This window comes from Aethalodelphis obliquidens, unplaced genomic scaffold, assembly GCF_003676395.1.
Source record: "Aethalodelphis obliquidens isolate GAN/ISIS:26980383/991018 unplaced genomic scaffold, ASM367639v1 scaffold4, whole genome shotgun sequence".
Lineage (NCBI taxonomy): Eukaryota > Metazoa > Chordata > Mammalia > Artiodactyla > Delphinidae > Aethalodelphis > Aethalodelphis obliquidens.
Window position 1 is genome coordinate 42,254,099 of NW_020837948.1, and position 22,596 is coordinate 42,276,694.

The 22,596-nt window shown below is 40.5% G+C and overlaps 2 protein-coding genes across 7 annotated transcripts in view; both read left to right on the top strand.

Annotated features, from left to right (window-relative positions):
• Positions 1 to 22,596, top strand: part of ARB2A (ARB2 cotranscriptional regulator A) — a 427,691-nt gene that overhangs the window by 310,048 nt on the left and 95,047 nt on the right. The gene's annotated exons all lie outside the window — the stretch shown is intronic.
• POU5F2 (POU domain class 5, transcription factor 2) lies at positions 1,914 to 11,452 on the top strand. The gene is made up of 4 exons (XM_027101229.1): positions 1,914 to 2,098; positions 2,372 to 2,409; positions 3,716 to 3,777; positions 7,446 to 11,452. Exons 1-4 carry the CDS (start codon positions 1,914 to 1,916, stop codon positions 8,694 to 8,696), a joined length of 1,536 nt encoding a protein of 511 aa, XP_026957030.1. The 3' UTR covers positions 8,697 to 11,452.

Sequence of the window (22,596 nt, forward strand, 5' to 3'; positions counted from 1 at the left end):
AGCAAAAACAAAGAGCAGCAACAACACAACACACACACACAGAAAAAAAAGAGAACAAACAAACAGAAGAATTCAAAAATGAGGGGCTTCCCTGGTGGCACATTGGTTAAGAATCCGCCTGCCAATGCAGGGGACATGGGTTTGAGCCCTGGTCCAGGAAGATCCCATGTGCCGCGGAGCAACTAAGCCTGTGCGCCACAACTACTGAGCCCACATGCCACAACTACTGAAGACTGTGTGCCTAGAGCCTGTGCTCTGCAACAAGACACCACAGTGAGAAGCCCGTGCACCGCAGCAAAGAGTAGCCCTCGCTCGCTGCAACTAGAGAAAGCCCGCATGCAGCAACAAAGACCCAACGCAGCCAAAAATAAATAAATAAAAATAATTAGAAAATGAGAACAGTGAGGAGTAAACTAACAAAAACAAAAAATGAAAAATAAAAACCAAAGCAACAATAAACCAGAAAGTGAAGAAAACATAAAATATACACATAAAAACAATAAAAAAAGAATAAAATAAAAAACAAAAACAAGAAAAAAACACAAAACAACAAAAATAAAGTAAAAATAGAAAAATAAAAAATATATATATTAAAAAAAGAAGGGCTTCCCTGGTGGCGCAGTGGTTGAGAGTCCACCTGCCAATGCAGGGGACATGGGTTCGTGCCCTGGTCCAGGAAGATCCCACATGCCACGGAGCGGCTGGGCCCGTGAGCCATGACTGCTGAGCCTGCACGTCCGGAGCCTGTGCTCCGCAACGGGAGAGGCCACAACAGTGAGAGGCCTGCGTACCGCAAAAAAATACAAAATAAAAAGGTTAAAAAAGAATAAAAGCAACAACACCAACAAGTGAACAAAATGAAACAAACCCAAAAAAATAATAATTGTAATAAGAATATTTTCCTCGGGCCTGCTCTGTCAGTGTCCTTGCTCCCCCAGTGAACCAGAGCCAGTCCCGACTTCCCCTGGAGGCCTTCCAGTACTTCTAGGTTGGTCTCTGGACCTGCTGTGGACTCTGTGGGGCCAGCTCAGACCCTGACCTGACCTAACTCCCTCATGTTCTTGCCCCCAGAGTCCACTGCTGTGAAGGCCAGACCAGTCTCAGTTGTGGGAACACTCATTGTCCCTTCAGGTATTCCACAGATGTGGGATTTACCAAGCCGATCTTGGGGATTTAATCCATGGCCTGTGCAGCTGCACAGAAAGATTTCCATTCCTCTTCCTCAGTCGCACCACCCCTGGGGCTCAGCTTTGCTTTTGACCCCGCATCCGCCTGTGCGCCATCCTTAGGCATCTGTTCCTTGCCCAGCTGAGGGAGCAAAAGCCGTGGCTGCTTGGGGCTGGGGTGGGGTACAGAGGGCACAGTTGGGGTGTGTGTGAGTTGCCTGCAGCAGCAGGGACCAGCAGGCCATTGCAACGGACTGTGGCATGCTCGCTGTGCCAGGAGTACCACCCAGAGACCGTGGAGGCAGGAGCTGGCATGCGGGGGCAGGGGCAGCCCCCCACCACTCACCACTCAACAATGATGCCTCACTTTCCAGGCAGACGACGCTTCCCCTAGGGGCATTTGGAGCCACGCATCCCCTGACACCCGTCCCCTCTGCTGTTCTGCGCAGCCAACAGAGCTCCTCTCCCTGATCTGCTCTCCCAACCCCACACTTTAGCATTCAGCCCCTGCCAGCATCAGTACACTCCCGTCCCAGGCAGGGGAGCCCAGGGCTGATTCCCAAGGAGGCTTTGGGATGGGTGGCGCTCAGGCCCCTGGAGCGCACGTGGGCATAGGAGACCCTGGCCCAAGGGGCAGGCAAGCCCACTCAGATGGGAGCCCCTCCCAGTGCCTGTGGAGGCAGAAGAAGCCAGCAGGTGGGGAGAGGGGTTGTAATGGTGGCCCCGCCCCTTGCGTGCCACTCAACAATGACGCCTTGCTTCTATGGTGTCCCGCACTTTTCCCGCAGACTTTCCTGGTTGTGTAGCTCCTTACTCCTGTCCCTCCAGGCTGTCTTTTCACAGCCAACAGCTGTCCCCTCCTGGGTCCGCACTCCAAATCCCACCTTCCAGCACCAAGCCCCACCCGCCACAACTGGCAACTCAGGACTCAGGCTGGAATGCGCAGAGCTGCGGTGTTGACCACTTGTGTAGTTCTTACCTTGTCCTGCCTTCAGAAACTGTCCGCTGCATTCTCCTCTGATCCCCCAAAGGTCCTTTTCTGTCGCAGCTAATTTCCCCACCGAGAGGGAGTTTTTCTGAGTGCAGGGACCTCCTCTCACCTTCAGCTTCTCGCCAGGGGTGCTGATCCCTGTTTTGCTTCCCTTTCTTTTTTTCTTCTTTCTTTCCTCCTACAGGTTATGAGGGGATTTTTCTTGTCCTTTTAGGTGTCCGAAGTCTTCCGCTAATGTTCAGCAGGTGCTCTGTGAGAATTGTTCCATCTGTAGATGTATTCTTGATGTATATGTGAGGAGAGACGAATTCCGTGTCCTTCTATTCTGCCATCTTGAGTCCCCCCGCTCACTTTGCTTTATATAGTTTTCTACTTGAAAATCCACCCAGAGAATTGACAGTTTAATCATTTCAGTGTATTTTGAGGTAGTTTCAGTGAACTAAATTGTTGTGTTGTGTGGTGTTAACTCTCTCACTGTGAGGTGGGAGGCATCTTTCCTTACTGGACAGTTATCACCGTTCTCCTGGGTTTCTCACTTTACTTCCTAAACCCAGAGAGGGACTTCCCAGTAACTGATCTCTGGATCTTGTCTCCTGCCTTTGCTTTTTGTCTCCTTGACTAGTGTGGTTCTTGGGGACCTATACCTGCCCTTCTGGTGACAGTGCCTTTACACACTGATGCCTGGTCAATGCTCAGTTACTAGGATACATGTAGAGTGGGAAAAACTATAAAATTGGCACCATCTAGCGGGCCTGGCCCTCTCTGCCTGACTTGTACATTATTCTTAGATCTTCTCTGTTGATCTAATTACATTCAAAAAGTATTTTTTCAAGCCTCCGACAGAGAAATGAAACTCCTCACATAGTCCTGAACAAAGCTGTGTCCTCCATCTGGGGCATGAGCAGCTTTGGGAGAGATGCATTTGGAGAGATGAGGAAGCAGGGATCACCTTCCTGGTTAACGAGATAACCGATCAATAGGATGATGTAAATCAAAACCAGATCTCCCTCTCATCCAGGTGCTTTTATGCACTTACCATCCTCAGAGTACTGTGCATAGCTCAGGCATTAGCACATTGTTTGGCACATAAGTACAAAATAAATGGTATCTGTAATGTCTGTTCAGAGACATTTCCGTATCTCCTGGGTCGGAGGTATGACATGAAACTCCAGCCGGCTTTATAAAGCAGACAATGTATCTGAATGGAAAGACACTAAGTTCAGAGAGGACGGAGATCACTGTAGTCCTGAGTGTATTGGCCAAGCTTTTCAAAGAGATGAAACTTGAACCAAGACCCACAAGGACATTTATCATTAACTTTGCCTCCACTGTTTTCTGCTTCTTACCATTAGTGATCTTGGCAGTTGTTTTTGACATCTTAGATTAGAAGCTACTTAAGGAGAGCTTAAGTTCACAAATCCTGATGCTTTGTGTATTTCAGCTTAAAACTTAACTTTCTCTTAATTCCAAAGATCCTAATAATAGAAAACCGTTAACTTCTCTTTGGGCAAATGTAGCTGTCCTGCTCTCCTGACAGCTTCTCTTCTCCTCCGTTTAGGTTATAAATACATGGGGCCTGGGACCATGTGTTTCTTATCCTTACTCTATAATTCCCTATGGGTAAGACTGGCCTGATTCTTACATTGTAATCTAATCACTTACTAAGGGGTCTCAGGGTTTGTTGAAGGTGATGGATTAGCCTCTCAAGCGCCCCAGCCCAAACAGTGCTGGTCGTCTTGGGCATTCCCATCACCTGCCTTCCCTGATCCCTATTTCTGTTCCAACCAAATATGCTCCTGGTTTTTTCCCCCGATCACCCCATTTCTATAGCACATTAAATATACTTTGAAGGAGGTGTCAAGACTTCTCTTAAGAATATGGGTTTTTATTCACAATAACACATATACATAAACCAGGAGATAGGCACAGTGGCAGATGAGATCCGACCAAGTACAGAGACAACATTAATTGAGAGTATCCAAGTTAATTTAAAACCCATCAAGTTCATATACCCTTACTTTTTAATTTAGTAAATGTTTTAAGCTACTGTTTTATCTCAGTTAATATAATGAAGCTTTCCTCACTTTTTCCAATTCACTAAAAACATTTTTACTTACCTATTGTTTTTAGACAACTTATGAAGCATTTCTCTGTGGTTTTCTTTTGCAAATGGGCTGGTTTCACTATGTGGGCCTTAACTTATATAATTGTTGTCTCTTATTCTCTTTGTGATCCACCTTTCATTGTGTTTAGCAGGCGCTGGTTGCTTTGTAATATTGAAAAAACAGCATGTAGGTATACTTAGAAAGAATAGATAGCAGTGAAATTTTGTATATTGCAAACTGTTTTTCATAGACTGTCATCTTAAAACATAACCCAAGGCAAATGTGGAAGTCTTTTCACCATTAATGCTGCAGAGATTCATTTATTTAACATTAAACAGATATCTCTTGACTTCCCACTTTGTGCCAAGTATAGTTCCAAATGCTGAGAATCTAGCAGTAAGCCAGACAGACAAGGACCTTGCTCTTTACAAGCATACATTCTAGCCAGGTTTGCAGTGGAGATGCAGGCATTCAACAAATAAGCAAATACACAGCCTGTAGAGATGGCAGCGATTTCTTGATTCTTTTTCCCTCTACCATGGCTTCAAGGCCATTTCTACAACCTTATTTTCTATAGTGTTGAGTTGAATTTAGTCTCATAGTACTACTACCCCCATCTACATAAGGGCCTGTCCTAGTACAGGAGAGAAAGTACAGAGAGGCACCTGGTAGGGTCAAGTTTCTCATTGTTAAACTGAAACTAAATGTACTTCACTCTCAGGACTGTAGAGGTGAGGATTCATTCACTCATTCAGCAAACATTTATTGAGCAGTGTATCACTCAGGGTTCTATTATGTTCCAGGCTATATAACATCTACATGCATGCCCTTAAGTACCTAGCTGGAAAGACAAAGACATAAAATAAATAATTACTGATAAATGTTACAGTAAAAACATATATCAAGTACAAGGAGGGGGCCACAAAAGCATTAATTAACTCTGCCTGGGGGAAGGTCTCACCATAAAGTGTCCTCTAAACTGTGACTTAAAGGTAACTGGAAATACAGCACACTTCATTTACTCAGGAAAGTTTACTGAGCCAAGCACAGTTGTGGGCCCTGTAGACACAGCGGTGAACTAGGCAAAATCCCTGCTCTCTTGGCAGCACAGAGACAAACAATAAACAGAGAGATAAATAATTATATATTAGGTGGCAGTACCTATTAATATAAAAAAAAGAGTAGGTTAATAAAGGGAACAGAGAGTGACAAGGGTTGCTGTTTTAGAAAGAGTGGTCAGGGAAAGCTTCTCTGTCGAAGTGACATTTGAGCAGAATCTTGAATGATATGAGAGAATGAGACCAACAAGCAGGGGAAGCTGTTTCTGATAGAAGGAGCAGCATGAAGAAAAGCATAATAGCCACGAAAATTGTGGCATCTTTATTACAAAGTGAAGTATTCCCACTGAGCATGGATGGAGTAAGCTGGGGGTGCAGAGAACTTGGGGAAGTGTGGTAGACGAGGCTGGGAAAGGAAGGAAGAGGGGGCCAGATGGTGAAAAACACTGTGTTCCATACTCAGGATTTGGAATGCCCACCTTGTTGATTGGGGAAAGAGGGGCTAGATTTTGAAAAAATTTAAGAGAAAAATGACATGGTTAGATTTTTTTTTCACTCGGTTGGGTTTGGTTAGGTTTGTTTTGTTTTGGTTTGGTTTGGTTTGGGGAAAATTACCTCTAGCACAGGTATGAAAGATAAACTTGAAAGGAGACGCAGAAGAAACCAATTGTAAGGTTATTATGATAATGCAAGTGAGAAATTATTTGGCCTAAATTAAAACAGTAAGATGAGGCTAGAGAGGAGATCGTAGAGCTCAGCTGTTTTAGGAGACCCACAACGGAAGATTTGATGCCCTGTGGAGCATGGGAAAGGTCAGGAACAATTCCTGCGTTTCAGTTTGGGTGACTGAGTGGGTGATAATGCCATCAACCAGCTCAGGGAGCCCTAGAGGAGCAGCGGGCTTAGAAATGCATATAATGAATTTGATTTGGGGCAATGGGAAATACAGACTGGAAATTAAAAGAAAAGTCAAGGCTGAAATACAGATTTGACTGTTACCAGCGTTTCATGGAATTTAAAACAGAGGCGCAAGAAGAGTAGTCAGCATTGTCAGATACTGCAGAGAAGTTTAATAAGATGAAGACTTTTAAAAGGCTGTCAGATTTGACAGTTGGAAGGTCACCAATGACTTCATCAAGAGCAATTTCAGTAGATGTGGGTAGAGTAGAGCCTCATCATGGTTGAGTTGGAGAGTGAAAGGGCAAGAGGCTGGGATTATCCAGCCAGGATCGTTGTCCTCTCTTCTTTCCTAAAGCTCCTCCTTGGAAGCTTTGAACCTGAGGTCTGATCTTCTCTTCCCCTTCCCTCCTTAGCTTTCTCCACCCAGGGCCTAGGGCTGGTTACCCGAGCCGGGGACATGATGGAGGGACAAATATTCTAAGATCCTTGGGTCTCTGATGGGAGAGGTGTCAGGGATAGAGGAGCCTGATGTTGGTGAGTAAGGTATTGCAAGGAGTGTCTTCCATAGGGAACAGCAGGTAGGGCCAGTCCAGAGACCTGTCTCCAGAGGGGAGAGAGATGAAACACATAGGCCTCTGTTGTATGTGGAAACTCTGGACCAGGAAGCTGAGGTAGGATGGGGAGCAAAGGACTTGAAGGACTGGTGGGGCAAACATGGAATTAGTCAGGAAACTTGGCCCCAGTGAGAGTGGAATCTGACGGAGTGCAGGGGTGAGGGACAGAATCTGACAGTAAACTGATGTTAACTAGAAATTCAGGCAGGGATGCTTAGGTTTCCTAGGGCACAGGGACTGAAGATGTGCAGTGGAAAGACGTTGGCAGTACTTGTGACCATGAAGATAGCAGTGAGGGGACAGTTAATGAATTAAGGGGTAGCATAAAGAAAAAAAACCTGGCATAGAGATATTTAACAAATATTTGTGAAGCCTGAAGCGGTCATTCACATTACATGGAGGAAAGAGATTAGATACCAGAGTTCAGAAGAGCTGAAAGGAAACACCTAGGTTCCCTTCAGGGAGAGGATGGACTCAGTGACTAAGGGATCCCAGACAGCTTGGAGCTGCAAAGCCCAAGAGTGAGACTTGCACTTAGGAAGGAGTTGGAAGCAAAGTTCAGGGTAGGGGAGCCCCTCCCTTAACCCTGGGGACCAGGCAGTTATCAGTAGGATCTACCAGATTTCCCCCGCCAGCTCCCATACACACCCTCGGCCTCAGTTTCTCCCGCCTGCACCGCCACCTTAGCCCACTGGGGGGCGGGGCTGAAGGGCGAGGCTGGTGGCTGTTCTGAAGCCTCAAGAGCCGTCCGTTCCTACCAGACTCCCTGCTCTGAGCGGTCTTACCCCAAGCCCGGACACAGCCCCTCAAACTTCCCCGTGCCGGGCACTGGTGGGGACAGGCCCGCAGGGCCAGTGCCGGTGCGGGTTGACACTCCAATCGAGTTGAGCGCCCAGGCGGCCCCCGGCAGGCTGATGGTCCGGCCAGAGGTCAGGCCGGGGATGTGCCCAGACCCTGAGGTGTGGGCACTGTCCCCAGGTCCCCCGCCGTGCGAATTCCAGGACGGGATGATGCCTTGCCGGCCCCGAGTCGGAGCTGGCGAGGCGAGCGCTTGGTTCCCAAGACCCTCTGAGGTCGCCTTCCCCGGGGCCTGCATCGTCCTGCAGTGCATCCCGACGCTGGCGCTGCCAGAAGACGTCTCTGCCGTACAGAAGGAGATGGAGCAGTTGGCCAAGGAGCTGAGGCAGAAGAGGATGACCCTGGGGTACTCTCAGGCCGACGTGGGGTTACTCATGGGGGCTCTTTTTGGAAGGGCGCTGAGCCAGACGACCATCTGCCGCTTCGAGGCCCAGCAGTTGAGCCTCACCAACATGTGGAAGCTGCGACTGCTGCTGAAGATGTGGCTGGAGCAAATGGACATGGAGAACCTTCTGGGCTTATGCAAAATGGAGATGATCCTGCAGCAGGCTGGGAAGCGCAGACGGGCATACAGGGAGAGACACATCGGAAACAGCCTGGAGAAACTCTTCCTGCAGTGCCAGAAGCCCACACCCCAGCAGATCAGCTGCATCGCTGGGCAGCTCCAGCTGCAGAAGGACTTCATCCAAGTTTGGTTCCATAACTGGAGCAAGATGGGCAGTCGGCCAAGCAATGATTTCTCCCCACTGGCGGAGGTGGGGACTGTCGGACCTTCTCTCCCAAGAGGACCAGTGTGCTTTCCCCTGACATCGGGACTCCATTTCTGTGTCCCCCATTATGGGGGACCCTACTTTACACCGTTGTACCCCTGCCCCTTTCACTGTGGGAGGAACCCTCCTCTCTGCCCCAGCCACCACCCTGAGCCTCCCCAGGCTTTCCAGCTGAGGGGCCTGCCTTTCTGGGGAGGGCCAACCCGGGGAAACGGGTCCCTGGGGTTCACTTAAAGGCTTTTAGCATTAAGTCCTCCATTAGTTGTCTAAAGAAGTTAAGAATACGTAAGGGAGAAGGATGGGAGCTGTTTAGGAAAATTTGGGGAGGGAGGTTGAAGTTTACTGCTGTGTTGTTTTTCCCTTTGTTTTTCCTTAGCATTGGCTTTAAGGTACATTCCAAAACGTAGATGGTTTTGGATATTTTGTTTCTCTCTGTTTATTAATTGAAAAGTAATTGTGTCTCTTATTCCACGTGGTTATCAGTAAACATAGGGATATTCTTATGAACACAATACTGAGTGAAAAACTCAGGTCACAGAAGACTATGTCAGTGTATTATTTCTATCAAAACCAAGCAGAACTTTGTGTGAACACAGAGTCCAAGATAATCGTTGCCTCCAGGGGAAGGTTTGAGGATGGGACAGGAAAAGAGTACATAGAGCCTACCCAGAGCCCTTGTTGAAACACAAGAGTTTGCCGGTTCTCCCCCTTTTCTTGAAAGATGTGTTTTTTTCTAATTCACTTTTCAGCTCTGTTTGGTTTATTCCCTGGGAATTTCCCTTACTTTCTTTTGAGCTCAGAAATGCTTTGTAGAGGATATTTGTGATAGTTGATCCAACTGTCCAACTCCCTGGTGGCTTTTGCAGTGGTGCATCTTAAATCACTTTTCCAATCTCTTCCATGAAATTGGTCTTTTCCAGTTTTCTTCTTCTACATTGGTCAATATGGGTCATCGTATACTAAACAGAAGTCATTAATCCCTCTGTGTTTTCACACCTGTTGCCGTACACCTCCATGTAATATTTATGGTTTTATAATTCTGTCACCATATACTATACCTGAGTTTATGTATTCTTTTTGCTTACTAATCTTGTCCATTTTTTTCTCTACTTTTTTCCTTAATCAGTCTTACAAAGAATTTATCTACAGGTATTTTCAAATAACAAGTTTTTTATTCTTAATCCTATTTACTGTTTTTATTTTCTAATTATTTAATTTTAGGTTTATTTTTATTAATTGCTTTTTTCTAGTTTCTTCCAATATGTATTTCTTCCTCTCGTCAATGTCTGAAAGTAGAGCACTGTCAAGACACGTAGGTTAGTGAAAATGGAGCCAAACTTCAAAAAACCAAGAGTATGTTGTCAGTGGTCAGCAGTGTCATATGTCAGAGATCAAATAACATAAATTAAGTAAGCTATATCATTTCATTAACAAAGATGTTACGGGTACATGTCTTAGAACAATTTCAGGGGAGGAGTTAGTAGAGGCAGATTCCAAACAACAGTCCAAAGTCTTCACATTTGCCAGATTTTCCCCTACCTCAGTTAAAAACATAAATTCCAACCACTCACTCAATGAGATCTTTGCCATCATTCTGAAAATTTCTGTATCAAATGTTTCCTTTATCTTGTATTTCCTTTTGACAAGGCAGGTATTCTTAACCTGAAGATGCCAAACCTCTTTGAGGTATAAGCAGAATAGCATGTTTGTACATATGTGCATTTTCTTCAGAGATGGTGATGGTAGCCTTCATCACATTTCAATGGGGACCATGACTGTGTAGATCTACGATTTTAGAATTTAAGCAACACCTTCCCGTTGGCCATCTTACTTTTGAGAGTTTTCCCTTGAAAACTAATAGGTAATTCCTGATTTTCTTCAAGTCTGTATTTTCTGGGTATCTCTAGCCAGTACAGTATAAAGGCCCTGAATCAGTTCTTACATAAGTCTTTCAAATTCAGACCAAATACTGTATTGATTATTGCCTTTATTGTTCTTATGCTTTTATCATTCCTTGGCACTTTAATTAGATTCTTATCATAAAGAACAATTTCTCCCTTCCCTAGAAGTTTTCCTACTTCTTGTCTAAGAAAACTTGAGGTGTTAGGAGATCCCTCCTTATTCCAAAACATTATCCTGCTCTTAAAATAGCATCTGTTTTCTATTATTTCATACTTCTAAAATGTGTGTAGTATACATCATTGTTTATTATACTAAAACTGTGTCATAAGGATTTATTTTTCAGAATAGCCACTTTTGTTTATGACTTTCTTCTAGAAATAGTCTTACTAAACAGTACTGATTTCCTTGGCAGAATCCATTTATGACTTCTTTTTAGGGTACAAAATTGTATTATCTATGTAGAACAATGTTTTTACAATGAAAACTACAATTCCATTCAAATAAAATGCTAGTGGAATATGGGAGTATTACTTGACAAAGTGATTCTAAACTGAAAGAATGAAACTTGGGGAAATATGGAAATTTTGAAGGTAAAGCGTTAGGGCCTTGTTCTACCAGATGTTATGAAACTACAATAATTTGAACACAGTGTTGTGGTCGTGATGAACAAAATAAAAGAAACAAGTACTTGGCTGTTCCATCTGTGGTCATGTAAATTGGTACAACCTTCATGAAAGGCTGTTGGGTAATTCATATGAGAAGTTTTTTAAATGTGCTTTTCCTTTGGCCCATCATTTCAACTTTTAAATAATGTTTATAAGAAAATAATTGTTATATGTATGCAAAAATTTAGTGATAAGGGTGGTATCACAGCATTTTTTTTTTAATTTTAACAACGAAAAGTTAGAAACAATGTTCAACAAAGGGTTAAATAAATAAAAAGGAACACCATATAGGGTAAAAATTGACAAACAGTTCAGAAAAGATTGTTGAATGAGGCAAAACAATTTATTAAACTTTATGATGTCATTTTTTATTTTTTAAGGAAAAAGGTATATTACAGGGAAAAAAATCTAGAATAGGTATTACTGGTGATTTTTTTAAAAATTTGCTGTATGTATTATACAGTTTAAAAATTCAAGAAATATATCTAAACAAAGACTCCAGAAAATCTAAGATTCCTAAAAATATTCATTCTTCTAGTCTTTCTTGTCTCTAAATGGTAATTTCTCATTATAAAACAATATTTTAGAATAATAAATCTGGCCTTTTCATTTTTAGTCAGATTTGTAGTTTCTGTAAAAGAAAGGCAGTTCTCTAAATGCAGGAGTATTGGGACATATCAGTTGGAAAGGCATTGCTAAAAATTAGGGTTTTTTTAATCAGATGTCCATTAATGTTAAAGAGCTGTAGTGCAGCTCAGTGAATGAAGATACCTGCCATATGTCTGTTTTCCTGCACAACATGGTAATTTACAATTACAATTAGAGTGTTTATATACCTCAGTGTAGTTAACCTACATTTAGAATATAAGCCCAAATCATTTTCATGTTCCTGGATGTTTACTTTTCAATTTTAAAAAAGCATTTGAAAATATCAAAATCCTGGTTTTATCACGGTAGAATTCTCCCTACTTGTCATGTTTGAAGAAACTAAATGAATATAAATGAGATCTGTGGATTTTTAGATTTGAAGGGGGGTCAGTTCCTGTGATTACAGCCCCAGCCAATTGAAAGATGAACTGTTATGAAGTAAATCTACCCCAATACCCAGTAGAATCCTTAAAACAAGACATTAGCGTTATCGTGGTTACACCAGTGAAGAGAAACGTGACAAGAAGCTTTGGGAGACTGTATGGTTTACCTAAGGGGCTGCCTCCAGAAAAGAACCCAGCGGGTAGGTATGTTGGGCTGCTGCTCTGCCACCTCACTTTTTAGCTGTGAGCCTTGTGAATTCTCCTAACGGCAAAATCAGCTACTTTGGCACTGAACTTGCGTTTCTTAGGTTTCCTTCCCCCAGCTTCCAGCAAAATTCGAAATGCAAACCAACTTCACTTATCGCTATTGACTCTTGTACTGACTGCCTGCCAAAGACTATGGTCAGAAAAGGAAAAATTGAGGCCTTCCATTGATTTTTAAAATCAATGTTATCTTCTAAATCTGTACAACCTGTTTAACATACCATTTCTTCTTTGCCAAAGGAGTAACTCTATTGTTTAATAATTAGTCTTCCTTCTGGGATGCATGGTATAGGCCTTCTTTTAGAACTGGCCAGGGCAGTGTATAAGATGCATTAAGTTGAATTGTTGTCTTAGAATGGATGATAGTGCTCCTGGAACAGCTGTAAAACTTTGGATATCATTGACTGAGTAGTGGGCAAATCTTAACATACACCTTTTTACTGAAAGAGAATTAGTTTCAATATATCACATATTAGTTTGCTAGGGCTGCCATAACAAAGTACTATAGCTTGGGTGGCTCAAAGAATAGAAATTTATTTTCTCACAGTTCTGGATGCTAGAAGTCTGAAATCAAGGTGTTGCAGAGTTGCTTCCTTCTGAGGGCTATCAGGGAAGAATCTCTGTTTCAGGCTCGTAAACAGCCTCCTTTTCCCTGTCTCTTGACATTGTCTCCCCGTGTACATATCTGTGTCCTAATTCCCTCCTCTTAGAAGGACACCAGTCATTGGATTAGGGCTGCCCTACTGACCTCATTTTAACTTAGATATCTCTGTAAAGATCCTGTCTCCAAATAAGGTCACATTTCGGGGTACTAGGGGTTAGGACTTCAACATATAAATTTTTGTGGGATAAAATTCAGCTCGTAACACCAGCCTAATTAAAATTTAAGCTAGATTCAATTATTTGTTAATGTAGCCATTCAACAAATATTAATTGAGTACCTTATATAGCTGGTTGTGCCCTCGGTGCTTAAGATGCAATGGTGACCAAAACAGGCTCATCCTGACCTTCAGGGTGCTTAAAGTATGCTGAGGTGTCCACGTTAAACAAATAAGCATGTGATGACAACTCATGATAAATATGATGGGGTGTCAGGTATCAGGAGTCTTCATTTAGCTTTAGAGTTATAGTCCTCCTGTTACATGAGTATTGCCTCTGATAACATCAGTTGTTAACAAATATTCTAAGCCAGAGGAAGTATGGCCCCATAGCCAAGGCATAGTTTGGAAGACACGCTTTTCTGGGTTCAAATCTCAGCTCAGTAACCTACCATCTCTGTTACTTGAAATTACTTCTTTCAGCCTCAGTTTCTCATCTGTGAAATATGTCTAGCAATCCACAGGGTGAGAGAGTTGATAAACAGATAAAATTAGGTTATATAAGAAGAAACCCCTAGGACTTCCCTTTTATGCAGTAGCCACCCAATAAGTTTTCTCTCCATTGTGTTTTCACTGTACCTTGTCTGGGCTTTATTTATAGCTCATAAATCGCTCTTTTGCATCCTAGGAAATTTCACACAGTGAAATCGTGCTCATCGATCGATAGCCAAAACTGAATAATGAAAGAACAGAAAAAGACAATAGTCTCAGTTGCTAGAAAACGTACTATCTAACATTGGGAAATGACTTTTGGAATTGTAATAATTAGAAGACAATAAAAAGTTTGTTTCCTTAGCTGTCAAATAACAACTAGGTAAGGGAACAGATGATAAGGTTTTGATTTGAAGGATTTAGATAAAGACTTTCTGAAAACCCTTGTAATGTTATATAATTGAAAGGAATGATCTCTGAAGTTGTTTCTAGCCTATAATAATTGTATGAGTCTCCATGAATAAGAACAAAACAATGTACCACAGATTGAATATGGAGGCCACAAGGATATAGAGTATGGGAATGGACAGAGGACATTGTTCCTCATACTGTGATTACCACTTAAACCTTTCCTTCCTGATCTCCTGCTGTGGTCGCAGTTGTCTCCCAAATGCAAGCCCAGTCCTGCCTTCATTCATACTATTTCTTCATTGAACTCTAGCTTTTCTGTCCAAAGCCTACTATATTAGTTTGCTAGGGCTGCCATAACAAAGTACCACAGATTGGATGGCTTAAGGAACAGAAATGTATTGGCTCACAGTTCTGGTGACTCCAAGCCCAAGATTAAGGTATGGGTAGGGTTGGTTCTTTCCAGGGCTGTGAGCGTAGGATATGTTCCAGGCCTCTCTCCTTGGCTTGTAGGTGGCTATCTTCTCTTTATTGTCTCTTTACATTGTCTCTCCTCTATACATTTTTCTGTGTTCAACTTTCCCCCTTTTATAAGGACACAAGTCATATTGGATTAGAGCCTACCCTAATGACCTTATTTTAACTTGATTACCTTTGTAAAGACCCTATCTCCAAATGTCATATTCGAGGTACTGGGGTTTAGTACTTCAAGATATAAATTAGGGGGGGAACCCAGTTCAACCTGTGATATCTACCACTCCTGATAGAAAATATAGGTGGGTGCTGTGGGGGGAGGGTGTAGGAACCCAGAGAGACTTGTTTATTTTTTCTTGCAAAGGAGTTAAATAAGAGGTGTGTGATGGAAAGGAAAGAGCATTAGCCATGGAGTCAGGCAGCCCCAGATCTGCGTTCTGTCTCTAGGTCATTCACATAGGTAATATCACCAATCCAGGGTAACTCATCAGAAAATTTCAAGGAAAATAACATTTTTTCCCTCCCAACAAATGACTTTATGGGCTGAAGAATTACAGTAGCTACTTATTTCTATCTATTTTAGGAGCACAACAATTGTACTTTTATCAGTGAGATTGAATGGCATTATCTTAGGAAGAAAATTTTGTATATTTTGATAAAGATATGATTCTTACTTTCCCCAGAAAAATTGCTGTGTGAGCCTATTGAGAAAGCCCTGTCACTTTCTGCTAAGCATTGCCAGCCATTAATTTCTTCAAGCTAATGTAACAGGACAGTCAAGTGACTTGCCTTTAATTTGTTGTGATTGTGTTATATTTATGAAAAGCAGAGCTAAAACAGCTGATAGCAAGTGTTTAGACACTGGTTGTTTTCATAAATGGTTTTAAGAGCATTGCTAAATCTAAGTAGACACTGAGTAAGTTTTCTCAGTATGTGAAATGTAAATCATTCTTTCTGTAATCATAAGTCATTAAATGCATGCAAATGTTATAAATGATTACCACATTTCAAACATATTTTTATGGTACCAGTCTGCTTGCTAAATATGTATTACCTTTGAGGTTTAAACTAAAGAGGTGGGAAAAGACTTACCATACAGGAATTTATTGTGTTGTTCTTTTCTCTCCTAAAAAGGCAATCATACCAACACCATAGGTAGAAAAGAATGTTTTTGCTTCTGTGTCACATCATTAAAGTAGTGAATCTAATGCCGTACATTTTTGTCTTCTGGGCCAAGAAATTTTAAGTAAAATACTAACAAAAATGTTATGCTTTTAAATGAGAAGTGAAAGAATCTTTATCCTTTTTATTTGAGTTTCCAGAAATGGCACACTCCATAAAAAAATTGTATCATTCTTATTTTTAAACGGAGTTTCTTTCATTAGTCAGTAAACAGTTTATTAGGTGAACATTCTCTGAGCACATATATACACCATGTGAATGTTTAGGAAACAGAAGGTGCTTGAATTTGTGAGATTTAAATATTTTCTCACAGTTGATCCAGTGATACTGCGGTAGAAATAAAACCACATGTAAATGAAATACCACTTTCTACTAAAAAGCACGTATAAATTTTCTACCATTGTTTTAATGAGGACAACAATGATTCTATTTACTCAGTGGAACATCTTATAAATCATTAACATGTTTACCTCCATATGCATTCTAAGACTCACCCATAAAACTCTACCTGTTGGGCTTCACTGGTGGTGCGGTGGTTGAGAGTCCGCCTGCCGATGCAGGGGACACGGGTTCGTGCCCCGGTCCGGGAAGATCCCACATGCCGCGGAGCGGCTGGGCCCGTGAGCCATGGCCGCTGAGCCTGCACGTCCGGAGCCTGTGCTCCGCAACGGGAGAGGCCACAGCAGTGAGAGGCCCGCGTACCGCCAAAAAAAAAAAAAAAAAAAAAAAAAAAAACTCTACCTGTCCTAATCACAAATATGCATGTACATTAAATTATATTATCTGACTGCACATATTTTGTGCTGCTAATATTCTTGCAAATATTATTAAATTTTGAAAGTATAAATAAAGCAATGATTTGGTTTCTCACTTGCTCTTCTAAAACACATGTGCATGCACATACTAATACTCATATTTTAAATACATTATGTAAGATATGAGCTATGTAGATCAAAGGTGCTACACCAGAACATGGCAAGCAAAAGGAATAACACTCAGCATCCAGCTTTGGTCCATTTCCCAGAAATCTTTGCTGTGGCCCCAAACCAACTCCTGTTTTTCCTCCACTTCTACATCCTCACATTCTTATAAGTATAGGGTATAATAATTCTTATTATACCCTATACTTCCTTGGTGGTTAAATGTCTACTAAACACCTGTTGAGGGCTAGGCACTAAAGATCAGAATTAGACAAGGTACACATAGGTTAAGTAGAGGAAAGGAGTGAGAAAAATCAAGGATCACCTCATCCATGGCCAGGGTTAGAGGAAAGGAACAACCCAGAGGAAGGAGCACATAACTCAGTGGGGGGTACCTGTCCCATTAAGAACAGGGACCACTGGAGCTAAGTAGGACTTGAAAGATAACTAGGAGTTGTTAAGTGGAGGGTGTGAGAAGAGGGATGGGGGAGACCAAAAGTCAAGAATGGGAGAAAAAGTGAAAGGACTTGCTTTTGACTAGAAATCTAGGCTGTGATTAGTTGCTGCAATTGAGAGTTAAATGCAGTGGCTAAAATTCTGATAGCCATAGCAGAAAGTTACATAATTCTCAGTACGTGAAGCTAATTACATGAATCTTTCAAAATGCATTGAGAAAAATATTTTCTCAACATTAAATTTAAAGATGAATATATCAATCTTAAGGAGACATTGAACAACGCAAGAGATAATCTCTTTAATTGTAGTACCTCCGTTGATTTGGTGTTGTCATTTAAGACACACAATCATTCTTCAGGTGACTGGTTCTTATATTGACTTATAGAAAATAGCCTAAGTCTTAATACTAAGATCCAAGGTTCTGAAGGCCTTTCTTCCAGGAAATAAAATAATTTTGTACTGGCATAAAGCTTCCAGATGGTTTGCCTTTGTACTACTGATCAGCAAATCTAGAAAAATTAATGGTTGGTAGATCCACTGTCCGATTCTTCTCAAGAGTCATTGTCTCCACTAGGCTTTTGATACAAAGGTGTTAATCAGAACCTTTATGTTATTTGCAATATCGTAAGAAACACAGGGAAGAGTTTAACTGAAAAAACCATCAGACACCAAAGACAGTGTCTTAAGTTAGTAGCCTAGTTGCCTTTGTGCGCAAAAAAGAAAAAAAAAAAAATCTGATGAGAAACCTTGTTGTCTGTCATGGAGCATGGTCATTCTGTCCTTGCCCATGGCTCCAGATGCAAGAGAGTGCCTGGCATGATACCAGGGACAGAGATTAGTAAGTGTGCATAACAAGCAACTGACTTAAGATAAATCATCAATCCATCTGTGGTTTTTTTTTAAATCTTTATTGGAGTATAATTGCTTTACAATGGTGTGTTAGTTTCTGCTTTATTACAAAGTGAATCAGTTATACATATACATATGTTCCCATATCTCTTCCCTCTTGCGTCTCCCTCCCTCCCACCCTCCCTATCCCACCCCTCTAGGTGGTCACAAAGCACCGAGCTGATCTCCCTGTGCTATGCGGCTGCTTCCCACTAGCTATCTATTTTACGTTTGGTGGTGTATATATGTCCATGCCACTCTCTTGCTTCGTCACAGCTTATCTGTGTTTTATCCTCATATGAAAGAAAGATGACTGAAATATTCCTGTACCGAGTCACTCTGAGAACCAGAAAACAAACAAGCAAGCAAAAACTCTCATAAGAATTTTTGAGAAGTACTTAACAAGGCATAAAGAGCAATGCAGTGCTTAATAATGCTTTTTTAAATAAAATTTAAGGCCTATAGATCTTCAGTTATTAAGTCCAGTGTTGCTTCCATCTGTGAATATTGAAATGCTTTAATATATATAGTAATTTTTACAAAACTTTCTAAAATGAGTCCTTAGCGCCAATGTAGATGTTGAACAAGATTAAATTTTTTTCCCAAATCATGCAAACTCACCAGTGTCAGAAGCCATCAATAAATACATAAGTCTTGACACCCTTGCTTTGTCCTTATATATACTGAGTGACACTTTTTAGCTTCTTTCAGCAGACAAGTTTTGAAGACAGGCAAAAAATGTGTTAGGATCCAGCGTTGATAGATCTGTTTCTTATGAATTTAGGTCACTTCTGAAAATCCCTAAAGTATGTATAATGAAACAGTTGTTAGGTGAATAATTTTGAGAAGTCTGCTTGAGGTAGCAGACTCATGTTTGGGGCATTCCATTGGGCAATTGTCTTTTCAGACCCTTACCATCAACTGAGAAGAGCTAGAAGGCAGAGAGCCTAAAAACGTAAGGCTTCTAAAAGTTAACTATGTTGGGATTTGATAAGGATATTTAGAAAGTGGGAGATAAGTAATTATTTTGAGAACACTGAGACATTTTTATTGGAGTTCTTTATAACTCAACTTGAAGTGGAATATAGCTTGTACGAATCATAATGCCAGATGACAGTTATTTTCCAGTCAGTTCTTAAAGTGGTTTACATGTTATAGTTCAAGCAACATGAAAATTCGTTCTGGAAAAGCATTTGTTGTCCAAGGCTTTCTTAACCAAGAGAAATAGCTACACCTAGATCTCAATCGTTTATGAGTGAATTGTATATTCAGGGCATTATCTGCAACAAAACCATGGTCTTAGGCTAGCTTTCCCTTGTTTCCCAGTGCGTGCCACTTTTCCCCAATACCAAACTCTTGTGTTCTCAGCAAATGCAAACTACTTTTAATTGTGCCTAGAAAAACATCAGGAGAATAAATTACTTCTCCTCTCCCACTGCCCTCCTCCCTTCATTATTTTAAAGTATTAGAAAACTCAATATGAATTACTTTGTTTTACCCTTTCAGTTACCTATAGCACTTATGTGGATAATCCAGAAACTTCTTGCCTTTAAACATGTATTAACACTCAAAAAAATGCTACTATTAAAATTTACTGTGTAGTAATTTTACAGATTCAAATGAATATATGAATTCAAATATGCACATGTAAGTATCAGTCTCACGTTTTATAGAAGTTGGAAAAAAAGAGTAGAATATTATCTGCCCTTTTCAATTACCGTGTTAGTACAGACTCTTTTCAAGTTACGTAAGTCCAGTTCAAGCTGCTTACCAAACAAACAAACAAAAACAAACAAAAAAGAAAACAAAACAAAAACAGTCATTTATTGATTAATGTAAATGGGAAATCCCAGGGTTAGATCTACTTCTGGTACTGCTAGATTCTGGGGCTCAAACTCTGTTACCAAGACTGTCCCTCCATCTCCTTCTCTACTTTTCTTTGCCTATTGGCCTCATTCTTTCTTGCTTGCAGACAGGGCTTTCTTCACATAGATAAGGAGGGTGGCTACAAGCAGTTGCAGCGTCTTCTGTTCAGCATTACCCCAGAGGAAAACCTCTAGCATCCAAATAAGAATCGTAGTGAAAACTCTGATCGGTCCTGCTGTGATGATCCCTGAACTCAGCACTGAAGCCAAAGAGATTGAGGAGTAGGACCAGACTGGCTGTGATTGACCAGCCTGGGCCAGCCATATCTATGATGGGGTTGGCACTGGGGCAGGACACTGTAACTGGTAGCCCCACAAAGGGCTATGTGAGTTGAAGAGTGCTTCCCCAAAGAAGCATTTTGGATATGTCCACTACAGTTGTCATTGTGTCAGTTTCTCTAGGTTCTTGGAAGATTTAATGTATGTGCCACAATCAGATGCTTATGTGATCTGATGCAGTGAGAAGAGAATATGTGGGATAACTAAATACAAGAAGATTCTACATTTTGAACACTTGAACTGATCCATCAGCAGACTGTTATGCAAGTTTGTGATTCTGTAATAGTTTGCCCTGCGTCATTTTGCCGTTACTGATTCCTGTGTGCCACTATGCAGAGGGCCTAATTGCAGCGATATTCACCCCCATCAATACTTTTGGGTCCTAGAGCAGCATTTACTCACCTATATCCTAAGATAGCTTAATAGCATCTGTACCATAGGCCAGTTTTAATGTTTGAACATACACAGACAGGCCACTAGTTCTTCCTATTAATCCTACTTTATCCATTGATACAACCAAATTAATCTTTTCAGGGGAGAGCTGCTGATATCTGGAGGTTATTTTTCCCAGTATTTAATTTCTCTCTTGGTCATACTTTCATTTGGTATTTACCTTCTAACACAGAATAATCTATTGTAGTAATCTGTTTTATAGAAATTTAGGGGGATTACTAGGGTTCTAGACTTCTGGAAAAATTGTCCCTCAACTCTCACAGATAAATATATTATGCTTTATTTTTTTAATTGCAGTGAAAAATAAAAATCTAGGATGTATTTTGTTATTCATAAATTATTTTTATATCCAATTGAAATAATATAGTTCTTGCAATCTGTTTGCTATCAATAGTAAATCAACAAATTAGACAAGCAAACTGAAATCACTAATGCGTAAGTTGCTCTTCCTCTTCTTCTGTCCTCAGAGAAGATAGAAAATGTATGGTCAATGTCCTCTCAATGCTTTATATACAATAAAAGTATTTAATATAACCTAGTGACTATATTTCAAAATTAGATTACTCTCTCACACAAAAAATTGTATTCATTAAATATATTGATAGACCAGTCAGTTTATTATAAAATATTATATTTCATTGTGATTACAAGATGTAATTTTAACTACCTAAAGTTTAAATATATCTTGCAATCAGTGTGATAAGAAAGCATTGTGTCATAGCTTAATTGGCAGTGTTTTTTCTAGGTGGTACTTGGAGTAATGATGATTCTTAACATCAATGGCATTTTGGGTTTGATGACACACAGTACTCTAATTATGTGTCTTCATTTTCCCAAAGGGTTTCGTCTAAGTCAGAATTCTGTTGGTCAGCATCTTTTAAGAACACTAGGTTTGATATGAAGATTCCCTTTTGTAAAACTAAGTTTCTTTTTGTAACATTAATAGACATTCCCTAATGTGTCTATTGTATAAAATTGAAGTTTTGTTATTGTAATTTTAACTCAGAGCACACTTAGATTAACAGCGCTTCTCAGCCATCATTTTCACAGGTTTGGTTTTATTTTTTAATATGTATACACAAAAAGCACTGGTGTCCTTTAGCTATTAATAATTTATTTTTGACATTTACAAATAATTTTATATGTTTCATTCAAGGCAAAGACAACATGATATTGAGAACCTAACAACTGTTATATGTGAAACTATTTACATTAATCTCTATAACTCAGTTATGACTCTCTTGCTTTAAATCTCTTTGGTATGTTTCTGTTCTGATTTACTGCCTGGTTTAAAGATTAATGTCACAGGGTAATTTACTACAGCTTCACAGATGGTATTTGAATCTTTGTAAATGGGCTTTGGAATCTGTGCACAGTTCTAAATAATGTTAGGTTAACATCAATGTAAATGTTGAACTTGAAACAGTTCTAAAAGATCCTGATAGAAATTTCATTATCCCTTTCTAAATACTATAAATATTTAGGGGATTTCATGGGCTAAGTATTTTTACTTCACTAGTGTGGTTAAGGTATAACTAGCTCCTTATATTTGAAATCACCAGCCCCTATAAGTTGAAAATAAACATAAAAAATAAATTACCTCATTTTAAACTATTCTAAAGTTCTAGTCACAGGAGAAGTTACTGTTCTTATTTTTACAGCTTCCTACATGAAATGCTTTATAGAATCCACAAACACACATTGCTTTTAGTGTCTTTCCTTTGATGTCTATAAAAGACCCATTCAAAGCTGGAGGTAAGTGCCCCTAATGCACACAGCAGAAGTTGGCTAAAGTTATTGGAAGCTGTTAGAGATAACCTTTCTCTACATGTCTTTTGAGGGAAGAACTGGTACCAACAATACCAGTTAAGCTGTAATTAGTATAACTAACAACTAATAAGAAAGAGCAGACTAGAGGTCATTCTTAAGAATTTAAAGGTATTAGCAGGTTAGGGTTGTAGGGCATCCTATTCCCCA

Excerpts from the sequence above, each read along its gene's own strand:
- POU5F2 (XM_027101229.1), top strand. The coding sequence starts at position 1,914 with ATGACGCCTTGCTTCTATGGTGTCCCGCACTTTTCCCGCAGACTTTCC. Across the intron at positions 2,410-3,715 it reads TAATGTTCAGCAGGTGCTCT|GTTATAAATACATGGGGCCT; the intron begins GTGAGAATTGTT and ends TCCTCCGTTTAG. Across the intron at positions 3,778-7,445 it reads TACTCTATAATTCCCTATGG|GATCTACCAGATTTCCCCCG; the intron begins GTAAGACTGGCC and ends AGTTATCAGTAG.